Source organism: Lissotriton helveticus, chromosome 5_1, assembly GCF_964261635.1.
Source record: "Lissotriton helveticus chromosome 5_1, aLisHel1.1, whole genome shotgun sequence".
NCBI classification, from domain to species: Eukaryota; Metazoa; Chordata; class Amphibia; order Caudata; family Salamandridae; genus Lissotriton; species Lissotriton helveticus.
The window spans coordinates 2,038,011,880-2,038,032,572 of record NC_136065.1 but is presented as its reverse complement, the minus strand read 5'-3'; the positions used below and the strand labels follow the sequence as shown (position 1 = coordinate 2,038,032,572).

The 20,693-nt window shown below is 44.3% G+C and overlaps 1 protein-coding gene across 3 annotated transcripts in view; it reads left to right on the top strand.

Annotated features, from left to right (window-relative positions):
- Window positions 1-19,713, top strand: part of LOC144756226 (butyrophilin subfamily 2 member A1-like) — a 129,906-nt gene extending 110,193 nt beyond the window's left edge. For 2 of the 3 annotated variants that reach the window (XM_078645844.1, XM_078645843.1), the window contains exons 6-9: window positions 5,500-5,520; window positions 5,618-5,644; window positions 18,225-18,839; window positions 18,913-19,713. In XM_078645844.1, the coding sequence (XP_078501970.1) occupies window positions 5,500-5,520; window positions 5,618-5,644; window positions 18,225-18,745 (569 nt within the window). In that variant the 3' untranslated portion in view covers window positions 18,746-18,839; window positions 18,913-19,713. The remainder of the gene's footprint in view (window positions 1-5,499; window positions 5,521-5,617; window positions 5,645-18,224; window positions 18,840-18,912) is intronic. The other variant, XM_078645845.1, reaches the window with a different exon arrangement.
- The last annotated feature ends 980 nt before the right edge of the window (window positions 19,714-20,693 follow it).

The window sequence follows — 20,693 nt, the reverse complement described above, 5'->3', positions numbered from 1 at the left end:
ACAATAAGTGCCTAAAGTACGAGCTATAACTATGCATTGATTTCTAAGTTACTTGTAAATATATAACATTTACTTTAGAACATTGTTCACATTGTTATTTATTATAATATATGTATTGTTATCAGGAGGTGTGTGCTTTAATTTTATAGGAAGTGTTTATTGTTGGGCTCCTTCTACAATTTGTCTAGTGACCCTCCATTCCACCTGTAGACATTGCGATGGAGTCTGCTTTCGTCTTCATTGCTCTCTGTAGTACAGTGGGCCTTCATAGGTCAAGAGATGGTCCCCTAACATGTCCCCGCTTCTCTGTCCTTCTTGATACTGATAACTCCCCCCTTTCCTCCCAACCTCATGATACGCGTTGAGAGGTTGGGTTCCTCCCCGTGGTCACCTTGAGATAAGGACAGAAGAAGCAGGATGCCCTTCTGAGATCACTGTATACTTCTAGAAGGAATGTTCAGGTGTTTGTAAAATGTAATAATCCTAGAACTACCCCAGTTAACATGAGGTTAAATCATAGGCATGCCTGTGTTAGTTACAATGCATAGGCTCCCTTCTAGAATCAATGTTTCATTTTAAGGCCGACCGTATAAAGTTTACCTGGCTCCCAGCCCTAAGGTTTTTCTCAGGGTCTACCATTACCCAACATCATTGACGAAGCATTCGTGAAGCTTTGGGGTTTTGATTGCAATGCCTTCCTCCTCCAGATAAGTGGGCTAACCCTTAAGGAAAGCCTTGCAGTACATCCAATCCCATCTCTCCTTTAGATGTTACATTGTCTTGAATTTACTCAGTAGCCAGTTTCCAGGGTGTCATTTCTTCTCATGCATCTTCAGATGAACACCCATCCTCGTCTGCTGGTGTATGTCAGATTGAGTGAAGTTGGATTGTTTACCTCTCCTGTCAAATTGAACTAACCCAAAGTTAATCAATACAATCATAGGACTTTTGAGAGTGAGAAAAACATTTTGAGTGTATGTCTCTAGTCATCGCATAATTCCAATTCAGAGTTCTAGCATTTAAAACAGATGGAACTGTATGGGCAATGATGATGAGACCCAGTCCTCAGCCTTGCTGGCCAACATCCCAAGAGTGTATTTATTTATTTATTTATTTCTGCCGATTTTTAGAGCGCGCAAATACCCTGGGGTGTCTCGGCGCTGTAGTTGCAGAACTCTCCGGAGGAAGGGGGGGGGATTAGGCAGGGAACAGCCATGTCTTTAGTTGCTTTCTGAAGTTAAGAAGGGTCGGAGCGCTCTTGATGTTTAGAGGAAGTGCGTTCCACATTTTGGCCGTGGCCACAGCAAAGCGTTTGTCGCCCCAGTTGGCCCTTCTTGTACGGGGGACCATGAGTAGGTGCGCTGAGGATGACCGCAGAGTTCTAGTATGTTCAAGCGGTCGGAAGGCTTTCCTTAAAAATAAGGGTCCTTGATCGTGAATGGCCTTATATGCAATGCATAAAGCCTTAAACTTGATGCGGCTCCTCACCGGTAGCCAATGTAATTGTCGGATGTAAGGGGAAACTGATGCAAATCTAGGGATAGATAGCAGTGTTCTGGCAGCAGCGTTCTGGACAGTTTGCAGTTTAAGAACCTTTTGTTGTGTATTGAGTAACAATGCATTGCAGTAATCAGTTTTGGAGAATACTAGTGTACTGACCAAGGTTTTGCCTGCATGTGACGGAAGGTATGGGATTAGTTTTTTTATCCTTTTTAGTACGTGGAAGGAAGAAGAAACCACAGCATTGACATGTTGCTGGAATGTCAATTTGTTATCGAAGATAACGCCCAAGTTGCGTACCTTCGTCACAGGTTCTGGCGGTTGTCCCATCTGGTAAGGCCACCATTGAGGGGACCAGGTGGGTTGAAGCCTCCCGAATGTCATCACTTCTGTCTTATCAGAATTAAGTTTAAGACAGTTGGATGACATCCAGGAGCTTATTGCCTTCATTCCCATTTGGAAATTGGCTGCTACTGAGATTCCGTCATTATGTATCGATAATACCAATTGGGTATCGTCAGCATAAGTAGTGAGGGAGATTCCACAGGATTTTATGACCCTCGCCAGGTCCGACACATAGATATTAAATAGTGTCGGACTTAGCGAGGATCCCTGTGGTACTCCACATGGCAAGGAGAAGGTCTGGGATGTGAAATTGCCTAGTTTCACTGTTTGTGGACGGTTCGACAGGAATGAGGCCAAGAGGTTTTTTGCTTTGCATGTGATTCCTATGGCTTCGACACGGTCGATCAAGGTGGCGTGGTCGACCGTGTCGAAGGCTGCAGATAGGTCCAGGAGTACTAGAACTGCGGCTCCTCCATTGTCCATTGTAGACCTAATCTCATCTGCTGCTTTCAACAGTGCCGTCTCTGTTCCGTGGCCCTGTCGGAACCCAAATTGGGTGTCATCCAGTAGATTATTGTGATGGATGTAATTTGACAGCTGGATATTCATGATCTTTTCAAAGATCTTTGCAGGGAATGGGAGACAGGCAATGGGCCTATAACTAGCAGGAAGGAGAGGGTCTAGACTAGGTTTTTTAAGCAGCGGTTTGATTATTGCTTTTTTCCACTGCGGGGGGTATACACCGGATTCAAACATTGCATTGCAGATGGTGGTTAGGGGGGGGGCAATGACCTCCGAGATGAGGTTGAGAATGTTTGGAGGGCAAGGGTCCAAAGGAGAGCCGGATTTGGTTCGAGCAATCAGTAGTTGAATGAATTCACAGGAGGTAGGTTTAAAAACTGCGAATGAAGGGGCGGTGTCAGCTGTGGAATGAGAGGGAATGGTCGCTACCTCAGGTGTAAATGAGTTAAAGATGGCTCTAACCTTGTCCTCGAAAAAATTGGCTAATGCATCAGAAAGGGCTTGAGATCCTTCTGACTGAGGAACAGATGGATTGGACAGATAAGTTACTACTTGAAATAGTTTCCCTGAGGAGTTTTTCGCCTCATTAATTTGGCTTGTATAGTATGTAGTTTTTTCTGTTTTTATGAGTTTTTTATAGTTAGTGAGAGCGCTTTTGTAACTAATCTTGTCAGATGTGTTAAAGTTACGGCGCCACTGCCGTTCCAGGTTTCTGCAATACTGACGCTGAAGTCTGAGCGGCTCAGAGAACCAGGGGGCTGATAGGCGTTTTCTAGTACGGTGGGAGGTTTTAGGAGGTGCTAATTTGTTGCAGGCTTCGGTCAGAATCTCCGTGTAAGTGTCTGACGCTGCTATGGGATCATGCTCGTTAAGTGATGGGCTATCCTGAATCATCTGAGTGAGACGTTCAAGATTTAAGTTCTTCCAGTCTCTGAATGTAGTAGAGTGGGGAAGAGACAGCCGAGGGGGCGTGGGTTTAGTAGGGATAGAGAAGCATATCGCAAAATGATCAGTCCAAATTAGAGGAATGACCTCTGTGATGGAGATTTCGGGATTGTTGGTGAATACTCCATCCAACGTATGGCCTGCTTTGTGCGTGGGCATTTTAAAAATTTGTGTGAGACCGGCAGTCTCTAAATCTCCAAGTAACATTTTAGTGTCAGGGTCTTCTGAAACTTCGAGGTGAAAGTTAAAATCACCTAGAATGGTAAACTGTGGTGCTCCAATGGATGTCTCGATTATATGATCCAGGCGTGCTAGAAATTTGGCTCTGGATCCTGGAGGGCGATAAATCAGCATACCTTTAAATGTTGCTTTACTGGATAGGCCTATGGAGAAGAGGAGGGCCTCGCATTCAGGATAGGTAGTGTCTATAGTCGATATTTTAAGGTGATCTTTGTACATGATTGCGACTCCTCCACCCTTTCTTATAGGTCTGTCTAGTTTACACACACAGTAATTGTCTGGTGTGGCGTCTCTAAAATCGGGGCCAGAGGCCTCGTCTCCCCAAGTTTCGGTGATAAATAGAATATCTATCTGTTGCGAGTCTATGAACTCAGCGATTTCGAATTTATGTTTTGGTAGAGATCTTGCATTGATAAGAGCTGCTGTTACTAGAGGGGGAGGTATAGGGGGAAAGATGGGTGGCGTCTCAGTGCAAGTGGGACACTTGAGAGGTCCGAACCTAGGATCGTTGTAATTAAAGTTTGGACATGAATGAGGGTACCTGGTTGTTTGTTTGATGCTGAGGAGTTGATCCGAAGTGTAAGTTAGTGGCAAGGCGCTGGTTGCGGGATAGGGAGATGAAGGATCAGGGGGGGTGGCCCTTAGCCCGGTCTCGGCGCGGACCAGCGCAGACGAGCTTGCCTTATGCGCGCCTTTGGCGCGCATTCGTCGCGCCCGCTGCGCTCGTCCGCTGCGCTTCCTGTGCATACACATTCTTATGGACTAAAGACGCTAGGGGGTGTGGCCTCGGAGTGGGCGTGTCCTGCTCCGGGCGGGGGGAGATGGTCTTTTCCCAAGCGAGGTACTTGTGGTCTTCCCAGCGCTCGTTTTCGGCAATAAACAAGTGCCTGCACACAGTAATCGTGTGCAGGGATCAGGGGGAGAGTGAAGTTAAAAAGGTGAAATTTTCAATTTTAAAAGCAAGACAGACGTCTCCCGGCTGTGCCTCAGGAGGTAAACAACTAACAAGCGCCCAAGCGCGACGGCGCGCTATTTATGCAGTGTTCTTAGGGGGCGTGGCCTCGGAGTGGGCGTGTCCTGCTCCGGGCGGGGGGAGATGGTCTTTTCCCAAGCGAGGTACTTGTGGTCTTCCCAGCGCTCGTTTTCGGCAATAAACAAGTGCCTGCACACAGTAATCGTGTGCAGGGATCAGGGGGAGAGTGAAGTTAAAAAGGTGAAATTTTCAATTTTAAAAGCAAAACAGACGTCTCCCGGCTGTGCCTCAGGAGGTAAACAACTAAGAAGCGCCCAAGCGCGACGGCGCGCTATTTATGCAGTGTTCTTAGGGGGCGTGGCCTCGGAGTGTGCGTGTCCTGCTCCGGGCGGGGGGAGATGGTCTTTTCCCAAGCGAGGTACTTGTGGTCTTCCCAGCGCTCGTTTTCGGCAATAAACAAGTGCCTGCACACAGTAATCGTGTGCAGGGAACAGGGGGAGAGTGAAGTTAAAAAGGTGAAATTTTCAATTTTAAAAGCAAAACAGACGTCTCCCGGCTGTGCCTCAGGAGGTAAACAACTCAGGAGCCTCAGGAACTCAGGTGCCTCAGGAGGTAAACAACTAACGAAGGTGTAGCGAAGGACACCTCCAGAGAAGCATGTCTAGAAAGGCCTACAAAGCTCAACAAATGTGTCTAAGGTGACTAACCTGTACCTATTGCAAGTGCTGGGGAAAGGGGCTGGGGAGTGGTTTATTGACAAAATAACCATACTTATCACCCATAACATAGCACACACTTTCCCTGTTGCTCAGTCCTTGTGCTCAGTGGGGTCTGTAATATTACTGCAATCCTCTATAAAATAAAATGTTCTTCTTTTGTCTCACTGTGGCCCAGCTTTCCCCTACACCAGCTTCACTCTACTGCTCTTACAGTTCACCACAGCTCTAACATGCCCCTGTCTCTTTTTTCCTCAGGGATCCTGGCTGAAGAGCTGGGTAAGTTCCTAGGCTGCACATTATATGCTCTCTTCTTTTCATATGTTCACATTATCCCTTTTCAGTGTAGTAACCCTTTTCTTTTCTTTGCTTTCAGATTATTGGCGGGCTCGGAGCTATGCAGGTAATTCCACAAACATTGTGTTTTGCTCTATAACGTAGCTGCATTGTTGTTTCATTTACACAGTGCTCAGACAACAAAGTGTTTTACCGGAGGGGCAGCACACTCAGACATGCCAACATTTTAGAATAGGAAAATGAAAGATTTTGGGAAAAGACATTGGGAATAGATTTCCCCATCAACTTCTATTGAAGCAAAGTCAATTCAGGCTGGGGACATCTAAAATGAAGCAATTATTCCTAAATCATGGGTCTCCTGCCGGAATTGGGTCTATGCAAACTACACTGTATGTTTGCTTGTTTGGAAGAATATTGGATTGCAGTGAGAGTTATATGAGCAGTGAACGAAGCTGTGCATATTATATGAAGCTATGCATCGACGTGTTGACATGTTTTAAAGCAAACGAGAGTGATAGAAGTCTAAAGCCTGGATATAAGTGGTACCTATCAGATGCAATATTTATCTGTTCCGCAGTTTTCATTGGATGAAAGTTGGGCCATTGTAGTGGGGAATTCACAGCGCCTTGGCTGCCTTATTGTCTTGCAAAAGGTAGCCATTGAAGCACTTGAAGGGCAAGCTAGAGGTAAATATAGATTACATACTTAACTCCACATCCATGTACCTTTAGTGTATATAGGGTGGTTGGCAGTAGGTAGTTATAGTTAGCTTCTAGTTTCCACAGGAAAAGCGTTTTTTATTTTTCTCCAACAACTTTGGCGCTATTTGACGAATCTTCATGCCATTTTCAAAATCAGTACTACACTCAGTTCAGCTGCTGTATTGAACGTTTCGGGGTGATTCTCGTATCTGGGGTGAGAAAAAGAGGGGCGTTCCAAAATGCTTTTTCTCCATGCAATTTCACATAGGGATTTTGAACACGACTACAGATCGAACCGCTGGACGAAACTAACCCAAGTTTGGCAGAAAGGTAGCACTTGATCCAGAAAAAGGAAAACTGCTCCCACTCACTGGGAGCGTAGTTTTCATTATATTTCCTGCTCACTATCAAGCTGGCAGGCAAACAGGTGAAAAAATTGCTCCCAAGCACAGAGAGCAGCATTTTTGGCTTCTCCCTGCGTGCGTGAGCAATGCCAGCTCCAGCTGGAGGAGGTGAGATGGCAGGGATGGTGGGGGCATTGATGCTCCCTCTGTGGTCTCCAACGCTGCACACTGGGTACCCAGGGTGGGCTCCTGGGCACCAAGCATCAAGAGGCGATATCAGCTGGGGGAGGGGTCCCTGAGGCTGATATCAACCCGGTGAGGGGGGCCATGCATCCCCCCTTCCCTTGAAATTCTAAATGAAGGTGAATGCATCGTTGATCTATTGGATCGCAATCTGATCTGTAGTGACTCTTACACTTGGTTTCTTTCTTGTTGTCTCTTGGAGAGAGCAGAGTCAATGGTTCTCCCTTTTAATTACCCTGAGTGTGCGAATTCACAAATTCATCTGCAAGCTCTGCCCGTTTGGCCATGGTCCATTTTCCTTAGTAGTATGCAAAGTCTTCCCACTTTTTCTCATGTTGATGGACAGCTGACTAAAAGGCCCCTAAGCGCTTTTTCTGCCAATTTTGGTGATTCGTTCTTGAAGCAGAGGAATACGAGGACATCTCCACCAAACAAAGAAGCACTTACTTCATAAAGTTAAGAGGAAGTATCCCTTGTTTGGTAGAGATTCCCCTCTTTGTAGTCTTGCCATCTTCTCTAGCAAGGATTCATGTTATCCCCGATTTGTGGATCAAGACCACGAGGAACTGTCACATTTTCGAAATTACATTTCCTCACAGTCCATCACTCAGCTGTAGTGTAGATTATGCACTAGATGTTTACAAAGTATTTCAATTGGGTAGATATTTTGTGCAGAACTGGGGACTGGTGTTAGATAAAGAGGCACGTGATGTTTCATTCTGGCCCATTCACTCACACAGCTTCTGACGCAGACACTCGGACACCCACTCGCCCACCCATTCAGCCACTCTAACATACACTCACAGACCCACATATACACACACACATACGCGAACGCACGCACGAACGCACGCATGTGCACACACACACACACACACACGCACACACCCATATAGTCACTCACACACCCATACAGGTTGCAGGGACGTTATAGTTAGGAAATAGCATGTAAAAAAACATAGAAATTCACTCAAAAAACCAAAGGTTACAGGGACGTTATAGTTAAGCTCAGATCTTACTCCAATAAAACCACTGACAGCAGTTATAGTTACCTGACCTAACTATAACTTATGCCCCTGCAATGCACTGCTTAAGACCTCACCTATTGCATCACTTATGGCATGGTCAGCAACATCACTGATGACATCATCCACAGAACCACTCACACACCCACTTACACCCTATACAACCTCATATACACCCGGTCACAAACCCACTCACTAATCCTTAGAGCCACTCACACACCCAGTAACTGACCAATACAGCCACTCATTCACCCATACAGCGACTCACACACCAACTTATTCACCCATACAGTCACTCAGACATCTACTAACACACCCATGCAGCCACTCAGACAGCAAGTCACACATGGTTATAGACAGTCACATAGCCACTCAGATGACATGTGTTAGATATAGTATCACTCAGTAGTATAGAAAGAATAGTAATTTAACTTATGCAGTAGCTTAGTACTTAGTATATATCTTTAAGTCTTAGAAAAGTTTATGAAACACACTTACTGGATGAAGTCATCAGTATGTCATCAGTGATGCCATTTGAGGTGTCATCAGTGAGGTCACTGACCATGCCATGAGTGATTTAATATGTGAGGTCATAAGCAGTGCATTGTGGTGGCGTAAGTTATAGTTAGCTCAGGTAACTATAACTGCTGAATTTCAATGGTTTTCAACAAGGGAAATCTGAGCCCAACTATAACTTCCCTGTAACGTTTGATTTTTTTGAGTGAAAAAAATAAATATACATATATATATATACACACACACACACACTATAAATAAACAAAGGTGAAAGTGCTGTTATATTTATGTGAAAATGTCAGTTAAAAATACCATGTTATACTAACAGAAAACACTGTAGTTCAAATGCTAAGTTTACTAAGCTAACTGTTGCTCACACCTTCACCATAGACTGCTTATGACTTCACATATTACCTCATTCATAACATGTTTAATGACATAATTGAAGTCTTTACTAATGGCATCTCAAATGACGTCATCCAATAAGTGTGACAGTTTGCTATATGCTTCTGAAACAAAGTTATTTAATGAGCTACATCTGTAGCTTTTTTGTACTGCTAATGAGTGTAAGCCTTTGTACAATGCTTGGCCTCCAAAGGGGGCATGCATGAGTGGAGGGTGTTGGCTATCCATGAACTGTTAGCCACAGGACAAAGGTTGTGCAAGCCGAAACCACCTAAAAGGGTTTGATAGTGTGTAGGTAGTGAGTTCCCTGTGAAAACATATGCAAGCTCTTAGTGAAAAAGTATGTACAGGGCGGCGGCTGTGCATAGTAGGGGCTAGGCAATCTGAAGAGCTTTGGTTGTCTGGAAGAAGTGAGCAATCCGTGAAGCGCTGTGCACGGGGCAAAGGCTGTACATAGCAGGAGTTGGACCACTTCATTGGGCTTGGGTGTGTAGAGGGAGTAGATTACAGACTAATTATTTTGTATAAGCACACATGTTTATGTAATTTATGCTTTACATGATTATCCGCCATTTAGTACTTATTTACATATTTCAAAGGCTGTACAGTTTTGTAGAATAAAATAAACAACAGGATGGTGGATGGTGTCATCAGTGATGTATTAATGATGTCAGTGAGCATGTCATGTTTGATGTAATATGTGAGGTCACAGCAGTGCATGGCGGGGTGCAAGTTACAGTTAGCTCAGGAAACTCATAGGCGAGGATCTTCGCTACTGTAGCAGAGTTGTCTCTATGGCATTGTTTAAGGAAAAAATATAAACTTGATTAATTTAAATTTAAAAAAACATATTTTAATGTACAATAAAAATGTAAATTAAAAGTTAAAAGGGCATATTAATAGGCTAAGCTTGGCCTTAGTAGGTCATATCAGGAGCATCCATCTCAGAAAAAAGTGCTTAAAAGAAGCTTCACCTTTACTGCTTTGACAACGTAGGGCATAAAAGCAGTAAAAGTGCAATAAAAACTTGTTGTTTTCCAGTTTCTATTGAAATGCAAATATTCCATCTGATGATGTTTTGTCAGTTCAAATCGGTTTTAACTGAAAAGCATAAACCCTATTGATAATGAACTCAATCACTTCTCTAGTGCTGCAATCACAGACATCCCCAGCCTGAATTAAAAAAGTGTTTCAGGTTCTATCCATTACAAATATGCCTTGAAAACAAAGTCACTCTTGTAAGGCAAACAATTATACGTCAAAGATACGTCTTTAGTCCTGTAGATTGCTCGTTTGCACCTCGAGAAGGTAGTAGTCTAATTTAATTAGGTAAACAACAAATATCATTAAGGTACTAAAGCCATAGCTCCTTACCGTACTGAAGCGTGTGATGACCGTAGGTCTTTTATAAGAAGATATTTCTTGTACCGCATTGCACTATGAAAGTGCAATAATTTCAACAATATCACGCTCTAATCGAAAAAGCATCAAAGGACAATCCTGGTCTCAATTCCGACAGCGACCTCAGAAAAGGTTTTAAAAGTATTAATAACTGTTTTATCCTACAATATTTTGTGAAACTGCTAATCGATTTGTGCATGTATATTTCTGTAAGAGATAAAAGAGCAAAATTGTTGGTAAATAGAATAATCTGTATTCTAGTGAGTTTTCTTTTGGGTGTATCAAGATAAAGCATTTGCAAAAAGTCACCAACTTTATTTAGGCACAAGCTGAAGTGCAAAGGCACAAGAACACACCTTTGCGCGCATCTATTCTAATAGAATGGAAAAAGCTGTATGTCCACTCACCAGATAGGTCATACAAGTATGTTGGTGTTGTCCTTGAATGAAGACCTCCAATGATATACAACAGAGGTTTTTCTACACAATTGTTTCCTATCCACTAAGTCAAATACAGATTCGAGTCTACAGAAAGTATTTTTGAAATGTCAAGTCCATTTGCTTGTGTCTATGCATTTCTGTATATGATTTGCATGTTTCCGGAAGCCCCAAGACATCAATTCCCAAATAAAAAAAAGGAGTCCTCACTTCCCCTTAATTCTTATCAGTTCTTGGTCGAGCAAGTGGGCTGCTGGGTGCTAAAGCAAGAATAAGAGATATCACCTTATGGCGAATATGAGGGTAAAATGCATCTCCTGGACTGTTAATGGGCTTCGGTGCCCTCGGAGACATAGGATGGTAATGAAGTACTTGGAGCAATCTCCAGCTCAAGTTTTTCTCCTCCAGGAGACCCATTTAAGCCTCAGTGAGAGTAAGGAGTTTTTTTGGGAAAACCAGATGGGTAGGATCGTTCGGCTGTTCTGAGCAGACAGTGTCTAATAAGGGGGTTGCAATATTAATCAAGGCTGGGTCTGGTGGCATTTTGAAGTCAATATCTACAGAGTCGGGTAGATGGATTCTGGCGCAGGCAAATTTTGGCGGGAGGGGACTGGCTATGGTATCTTATTATGGGCCTAATATCGATGATCCCTCCTGCTTGCTCAGAGTGCAGACCAGGTTGGTGGAGGTCACCTCCCCTGTGGTTATAGGGGGTGATTTCAACGTTCTCCTGGACCCTCGCCATGATCGATCAAACTATAGTCAGCATATTGCTGCTTCAGGATCCCGTCGTGCCATGGTCAATATGATTCATGAACTATATGAACCTAATACACACCTGGAAGGCCAAGAGGGGGACAGTCCCGGGTTTTACATATTTTAGTAAAACATACGGGCATGCCTCAAGACTGGATTACATTCTAATGGATAGGTCATGTTTAGAGACAGTAGTAGACATCAATATACTCCCAAGTGTCCTATCGGACCATGCTCCCATTTTATGTACACTCCTGTTGGGCCGCCCCAGGGATAATTTAGCACCCAGATGGACCCAGAAAAGGGCAATGCTTCATAATATGGATATAGTTACTGCGGTCAGTTCTTCTATAGACAACTACTTTAATGATAACAATGGCTCAACATCGCCTGAGGTTGTTTGGGACGCATTTAAGGCCCTTATACGGGGGACACATGCATAGCCTGACCGGTGCTAAGAAAAGGGGGGAGGCATTGAAATTTAAAAAATTGGAGGTTAAGATCTCCTCGTTAGAAACCGCTAGACTGAGTGGACATCCAGATAACCTGCCACAAGTCCTTGAATACCTTGATCGTCAACGCTCTGAATATAGGGCGATGTTAGACCTAAAAGTTAAGGCGCAATGGGCTGTCCATGGTATGGAGAACTACGAATATGGTGAAAAAGCGGGAGCAATCTTGGCCCGTAAGATCAAAGCGGACAGGGTAAGAAATAATATTAACAACTTAGTTATAGATGATCAGGGAACCATCTCTTATGATCAGGAGGATATGCAGAGGCACTTACTCTCCCTATTCTCTAAACTTTACGAGGAGGAGGTTTCTCCAAGCCCTGATAACATCTCAAAATGGCTGGAGAACAAGGCCTTACCATGCCTGACAGAGGATGGCCCAAACAAGGAGATTGATTGATTGATTGAACATGCTGAATAGCCCCTTTACGGAGGAAGAAATCAGATCCTATATTAAGAAAATAAAGAATAATAAAGCCGCTGGGACAGATGCTCTCCCAGGAGAAGTATTTAAGGTGTTCCAGGAGGTCTTGGTTTCAAGGCTTTGTGAGCTATTTAATTATGTATACAGCCAAGAGGGTAGGGCTCCTCCATCGTGGAAAGAGTCCATAATAGTGCTCATTTTAAAACCAGGAAAGGATCCCCTTAATGCAGACTCCTATAGGCCTATCTCCCTGCTTAACGCGGATTATACGATCTCTACCAGCGTTTTGGCAGGGAGATTGGCTAAGTTGTCCCCACAAATTATAAATTCAGACCAAAAGGGCTTTGTCCCTGGCAGACATATCCAAGAGTTAACTCTGCAATTAATAGGCAGTATCAATTTAGCGGTGGCAAGGTCGGAGCCCTTGGCAGTGGCAGCGTATGACGCTGCGAAGGCCTTCGACCGCGTCAACTGGGGCTTCTTATGGGAAGTGTTAAAAACTATGGGCTTTGGAACAATCTTTATTGAAACACTCTTTATTGTTACGAGGGCGCTTCCGCAGCCATACTCTTAAATGGCCTCCTGACGCCGCGCTTCAATATAAAAAGGGGTATGAGGCAGGGGTGCCCCATTTCGCCCCTTTTGTTCGATATTTATATCGAACCCCTGGCGCAGGCATTGAGGAAGGACGATTTGATCACCCCCTTTAGTGTTATGGATTACAGCTGTAAATTAGCCCTGTACGCTGATGATTTGCTGGTCTATACCAGTAATCCGGCAGAGGTGCTTCCCAGGGTTGAGGATGCCCTGACTGAGTTTGGTCTGTGCTCTGGCTACCTGATTAACAACTCTAAAATGGAGGTTATGTGCTGGGGGGTAGATAATTGGGCTGGTGCCTGCGGTGGCGAGTTTAAGTACCTGGGGATAACAATAACACCAGACTTAAACAATATTACCTAGACCAAGAAGAAGAAGGTGGCTAAGGAGATCGACCATCTTTTCTCCAGGTGCCAGAACCTACCCCTGACAGTCTACAGCCGGGTGAATTTGGTTAAGATGGTCATCTTGCCCAAATTGATGTACCTGTTAAGTACCATACCTCTGGTTTTTCCAGATTAAATCTTGGGGAAAATCCAGGGGAAAATAGGTAGTTTCATCTGGGTGAACAAAAACTCCAGGCTCTTCTGGAAAAAGCTAAAAAGAAAGCTGTTAAAAGGAGGCCTAGCGCTCCCAGATGTGTTGTGGTACGCATTTTCTTTCCAGTTAAAAAATATTTGCTGTCTCCTTTCTTGCCCCGACAATTCCAACTGGGGTCAGATCTTGACTATAATGGCTCACCTTGAGGGTGGTGACACAGGCTTCTTATATAAATTTGGAGCGCCAAAATTCTACAAAAAAGTCCGCCTCAAGGTATTAAAATTAGCTCTTATGGTCTGGAACAGAGTCAAAGGGAGATGGGGTATAAGATATTACTCCGACTTCGCCCCAATCTGGGACTCCCCTGGTTTACCGTTATGCCTTAGGGACAGCCTATCACTCCCCATTAGGAGAGCAGGGATCAAGGTATGGTCTGATTTAGTAACATCAGAGGGGGTTCTCCCTTGGGAGGTCCTGAGAGTTAAGATCGGGGACTCTTTCTCCAGATTTAAATATATGCAATTATGCTCTTGGTATCTGGCGGAGAAAGAGAACATTGGGGGTAATTTGGATATCGAGCATGCCCTTCAATTACCTAACCCCAGGAAGACAGAGGTGGGATTTTGGTATAGGAACTTGCTGGACGCGGAGGAACTACAGTCCCCTCCACCTCATCTAGTCTGGAATTCCTCCATGTTGGAGGAAGCCTCAGCTAGCTTATATGAGACATCCCTCCAAATCTTATATAAGTTTTTTAGGCCAGCTTCACTAAAAAAAAAAAAAATCCCTTCTATGTTATTATTAGGTTGCACTATACGCCGAAAAAAAATAGTGAAGTTTGTGAGTCCCCTAAGTGTCCCAGAAGTGGCCTGGTTGAGGCCGATGACATTCACATCTTTTATGACTGTCCCAGTCTGGGCCCCTTTTGGGCTAATGTGGAGCGGGCTATGGAGCGTATTTTTAAAGCTAAATTGGGCCTTAATTTGGTTAGAGTATTGTTTGGTCTTGATGCAGACCTTTTAAGGGGGCTAATGGCGACACAAGTAGCTCTGTTTTTTAGCTTAATTTTGATTGCGCGTAGAGAGATCTGCAAACTGTGGAAGGATGCTAGTGCTCCTCTTTATGAAAACTGGCTGCGCGCAGCATTAGGTATGGCACGCTTGGAAATGGGACTAGCACACAATATAAATAGTAAGGTATGGAAAACTTTGATCTTGTGTGGGAGAGAAATGAGGCTGGTCTAAGGTCTCAAAGGTTCTATGATTACATCATGCCTCGGACAAAGAAGCAGGCCTGGTCGGCTCCAGGTTGGATCGGGTTTTAAAATGTTCAGTTGCAGATGCCAATGGTGAAATGAGAACCTAAAAAAAAAAAAAAAAGACATAAATTCCCCAAAACCTTTACAAAAAAATGCTCTGGTACTGCTTCCTTTAACCCCTTCAGTGCTGTTGACGGCTCCCGGTCCTCATCAGTTACGGTGGGCGTGTGCCGATGACGGACGGGAGCCGTCATGACCACGCCCGCGATCGGAATGTGCCGCACAGGCCCAGAATTCCGGACGCAGCCAGAGGGTTAATTCATTCCATAGCCTCATCTCTACACTTAGTTGTTTTTCTACCAATAGTCTTTTCTAAAATCACTACGTTATTGTATTCAGATATAGACTTGAAGTCGTGCAGCTATGGACCTGTTAATCCAACACTATATCAAACAATTTGTGCTGCTTATGTCACGGAGTGAAGGCAACCGAGGGGTGGGTGCAAGTGGGAGCAAACAGGCGAAAGAGAGCAAGTGGAGCCGGCGGGGAGAAGCACACGGATGAGAAAGCAATCAGTGGGTGGAGGAGTACATGAAGCTGAGCACAACATGGAAGAGGTAGGGAGAAGCACACAGGTGCAAGACAGCAACACAGAAGGGGGAAAGAAGTAGATGAGGGAAACAGCTGAAAAATGCCCATACACACTGGCATACCTTTTAAGTTTCAGTCCTGAGGAAGAACCTGGTTTCAAGCTTTACAAGGGGTCGAAACAAGCCACATTCATGGACTGTCTTAAAAATGAATAGGCTACAACGGCGGCTAATCACAAAGGTAACTTACACTTGTGAGTAATGTACATATGTAATTTTGAGTAACTTTGCTTATTTTTGGCTATTTCCAAAATCTGAGTGTAAAGTTAGTCAAAAGTGAAGACACGCCACCTCCTCCTGAAAAAGGGAGTGGAGCCACATTTTTCATGTGTAGGTTACTACTGCTAAAACAGAAACTGTACTTAATCCAGCACCACACAGAGCCAACTGCTGCAGCAACAGCAGCAACCCCCGGTAGAAAATTTAGTAAGTAGGGACTTAACGCAATATTCAATTATTACATCAATTAAAATTAAGTAAAAATATAAATAAATACAATGCCGACTTGGCCTTACATAAAAAAAATGTAAATGATCACTATCTGCCCCACGGGTACTATCCATTGGCTGCACAGATTCAGTGCAGCTTGTTTTTGGCTGCTCAGCATTCAACCAGTTGAGAGGGGGACTTCAGACTTTGCATGTGTCTGATTACTTAAACCTGAAGCACTTGCAGTTGAACACTGCCAACAGTCTGGAGACTTACAGGGGCCATGTACTCTTGTCACTCTGCTGTCTGATCCTAAATGTGTGCTGGGCCCCAAGGCACAGCTTTTGAGGCCAAAGCGTTTGTTGTCCCTATTAATTCTGGAGTCACTCGCAGCATCATAACTGCAGAGCGCAACAACATCCAGAAACCTGAAGACCAATCAATGATGTTTAAATACGTTATAAGATTCTATAGCCTAGGTTTAGCTCTCAATGTGGGTCTATAAGACATTTAGGAATTGAAAGTGAGGTGGTGTTGGTAGCATGGTGATACGGTCATGACCGTTGTGCAGGGGGGTTATTACATGGCGACTCACAAGGCGATCTACCTTGATCATGAGCAAAGGAGGACCACATTTTATGGCATGGAGGTCAAAAATCTGAAGCAAAAAAGGGCAGTAAGAAGGTGACGTGTACATCTTTGCAAACTATCTGCTGCTTTGTGTTTAGGAGCTTTTGATCCGTTTGAATTAGAAGCCAAAGTTTCGTTTTGCTTAAAATGTGCAAATTATGCAGCATATTCTGGATTGGGAGGGACAGGGGCGGAACGAACACCCCTGCATCCGCAGCAGTGCTGGGGGGCATTCGTCTAGACATACAGGGGACCCCCTCAACTTGTCATCTCGAGGGTATGGGTATTAGGAGGGGCCCCCATGACATTCCTTGCAGGGGGGGCCCTTAAGGTTTCCTTACGCCACTGATGAGGCAAATGCTCATGCGGAAGTCTGTAGAATCGCAAAATTACAATGATACTTCACAGCACTAAAACTATTGAAAGATGGTGGAGGATACATTTGCACAAAATATATAAATGATCCATCATTAAACCAAGTGGATACCTCACTACCCATGGAAAGCGATAAAAGGATTCCTGTTGCCAAGCAAGGTGTTACTAGTGCCTGCTGTGTACTAAATTGCTTTTCTTTATAACAGCTGATAACTAACTAAACGATGATGATTTGCCTAATATAAAAAGACACCTCCCACCTTTTTCAGTCAACCCTCGTTAAAAACGGAGACATGAGCTAAATTTCCCAAAATCTGCTGGGACAGCTGGGGAAAACTGGGACTATCCCAGCAAATCCTGGTTGCCTGGTCACCCTTACCTATGGGAATACCACTGGAGGCAAACGCTTTAGTATACGGCCCGCTCTTCAACCAGAGAAAGTAGCACGGCCTCTTGTCAGTTTACAAATGTTTTTATTGGAAACCTGAGGCACCTTACTATTATTTGAATCTTATCACCTTCGCTGCAGCGGCTATATCGCCGCAGCGCTAAGGAGGCGGGGGGGGGGGGGCGCGCGGCGCTCACACGCTAGTGACAGAACCGCTCCGTCACCAGCCTCGGTTGAGCTGTGCTCATGACGGAGCGGTTCCGTCATGGCCCCGCCCGCTCAATAGAACGCGCTGCGCAGGCGCGAAATCAGCGCCGCGCAGGCGCGTAGGGCGGGCCATGACGGAACCACTCCGTCATCAGCACAGCGCCACCGCGGCTGATGACGTAGCGGTTCCGTCATCAGCGTCGAAGAGGTTATACACCCTCATAGCTGCCAAGGTTTCAGATTGCTTATGTGTGACATTTTCATAATTTCAGTGCAATTATGAGTGACTCTTAACGACTATGAGTCACACTTTCAAGTGAGCAAACTCAAGCAATGAAGACGAGGGAAACCTGTAAATATCAGAAAGTACACCCTTTGGATCAACCAGAAACTCTTAGAAGACCAAGTTTTAAGGCAGCTTTTGTATAACATTTCCAAACTTGGAGTGCCTATGTGTGACATTTACATATATGTGACACTTTGAATTGTATTGCTTATTTTTTGACGTATTGTGTAATTTGATGAACTTGTTCTGTTACATTGTTGATTCTCATGTAAAGCGCTCTGATACCTTCGGGTCTAGCCAGCGCTATATAAAACTCTTTTAAATAAAATAAATAAATAAATAAAATATATTTCTGTACCACCCCAGTAGCTTTCTCCCAGTGGAATCACCAAAATGCAGAAAAGGTTAAAAGTAGAAAATCTATCCTTCTCTATTTATTCTTACCTTGGCGATTTGTTTGTAGACAGTATTGTGCAACTGGTAAATTTGCAGGACCGCGTTCTTGGCCTGGAGATTGTGACGTACAGATCTATCTAATCACCTCTTCTGCTTCTCTCCTTAGTTGATGTGACCCTGGATCCTGACACCGCCAGTCCTTACCTCGTCCTGACAGAAGATCAGAAAAGTGTAAATTGTGTGGAAATGCGCCAACCTTATCCGGATCTTATCCAGCGATTCGACACTCGACTCTGCATCCTGGGAGCAGAGGGCTTTAACTCAGGACAGGCCTACTGGGAAGTAGAGGTTGGCCATGAGGCATACTTGACCCTTGGGGCTGCAGCGCAGTCAGTGGAGCGGAAATCTGCTGTCAGACTCTCTTCAGAGGCAGGAATCTGGGCCTTGCAGCTCCACAAAGGGCAGTACCGGGCCCTCACCTCTCCAGAGGTGTGTCTGCCTCTCAGAGCAAAGTCTGAGAAGATTGGGGTGTTTTTAGATTATCAGCGGGGACAGCTGACTTTTTATAGTGTGGACAACTTGACCAAAATGCACACCTTTCATAAACGCTTCTCTGAAACAGTCTTTCCTTTCTTCTGGATCTGCGACACACAGACCTCTTTCAGACTATGCCCCAAACCGCTGTAATACAGCCCTCATTCAGACTCTGCGCAAACTGCTGTAATACAGACCTCTTTCAGATTGTAACCCAAGCCGCTGTAATACAGACCTCTTTCAGATTGTAATCCAAGCCGCTGTAATACAGACCTCTTTCAGATTGTAATCCAAGCCGCTGTAATACAGACCTCTTTCAGACTGTACCTCAACCGCTGTAATACAGACCTCATTCAGATGGTGCCCCAACTCGATGTAATACTGACCTCATTCGGACTGTGCCCTAAGCCTCTGAAATATATGCATAGAGGATCGCTCTAGAAAGGGACTTCTCAAAGCATCACCATGGGACCCCGAGATGTTCCCCTCTTGAGAACATGTGACGGAAGTGCCTCACTGTATGTTCATCCTTAATTCAAACCGGTTTCTCTCACTCAGTTGGAGCAGGGAGGAGTATCAATGCTTTTCAACTTTTCATCGTCAAGATGAAGAGGGAGCCATGTCTATCGTAGCAAACTTGCAACAGATGCAGGAAGACGGCCGGACCAACTGTGGGGTCCTTACAGGGACCACCCCAGCCTATACTGCTCTGCTAAACCACTGTCCCAACCGTTGTATAGACTGATGGAAAAATTGTCATCACAGTTGCCTTACCAACACTGCTTAGTGCGTTTTGGTGTAAATGGGATGCAACAGATGTTCAATGGTGCTACCTATATATGCAGGCTTCTTCCTCCTTTTCTCTTCTCCCCTTCCATTCCCTCTCAACTGCCTGTGGCCTTCCTCCTTCTGTGTCTTGCTTCTTTCTTCCCCTCCTCACCCTGCTTCTATTTTTCTCTCTCCTGTACTCTCACTATCTGTTTCATGCATACTAGCTCTCCCAATTAAAATTCCTGTGCACAGTTTAAGGTCATCCATGTTCTTTTCCAATTCCTGGCATCCTTGATGAAACATTTTAGCACATAATGAGCAGGAATCTAATAATAAAAAATTTAACAAATTGTAAATTTCAGGTGTTTTAATTAGAAAATATCATGTAAATGAGTTTCACGCAATTTACCAACCGGAATGGATGGAAGACTGAGATGGTTGTGGCAGGATCAGGCTCATGACTTGAAGATTACAGCAGGTGCCCTTGGCAAGCGTTTAATTCACTACCTCATCTTGCCATCCTAATCCATCACTGAGTTAAACACTAGCCACTGATAATTTCTATGATGTGCAGGTCACAAGTTCAAGTCGCAACATGGCCACCTCAGCCTTCCATCCTTCTGATGTCAGTAAATTGACTACTATTAATTTGGCTAAGGGATAAGGTAACATAACTCATGGTGGTACTAACTATGCAAATATTTTGGGGTACACCTATAGATGCACTGTTTTACCGGTTGTATGTCAGTACAACGCATGCTTTTACCGCGCATGCCATTACAACGGGGAGATTACAACGCAAGTCGTAACAATGACTTGCGTTGGGGGGCACTGGATATTGGAATAGTTTAATTTTCTATTCCAACTCCAGTCTCCGTGGATAGTAGGGAAGGTGTTGGATAGAAAATTAAACTATTCCCTATCCAACAGCGCCCTCCAGCGAAAGTCGACTTTCGCTGTAATCCCCGCGTTGTAATGGTAGTGCGGGGTAATAGTTGCGTCGTAAAGGATGTTCCCCGTTTTACCACTTGCCATTTGATACACATAGTATGTTATGGTTACTTCCCAGTAATTTTATTACTTTGAATCATTTCTTCCTCGCTTCCACGCTTCTAGTTGACTTTCCTTGTACCCTCCCTGGACACGGCAAAGCTGATTCAGCATTAGCTACGGAAATTGCTGAACGTATCCATCCACTGAAAGAAGAGATCAAAGGCTTTAAACCTCTTTTCGCTGGCCCAAAATTGATATATGGGGTTTCGACCTTCCTAATAGACCTTTCAGAATAAATGATAACAGCGTTTCTAACATCTAGAGTAGAAAGAGCTTC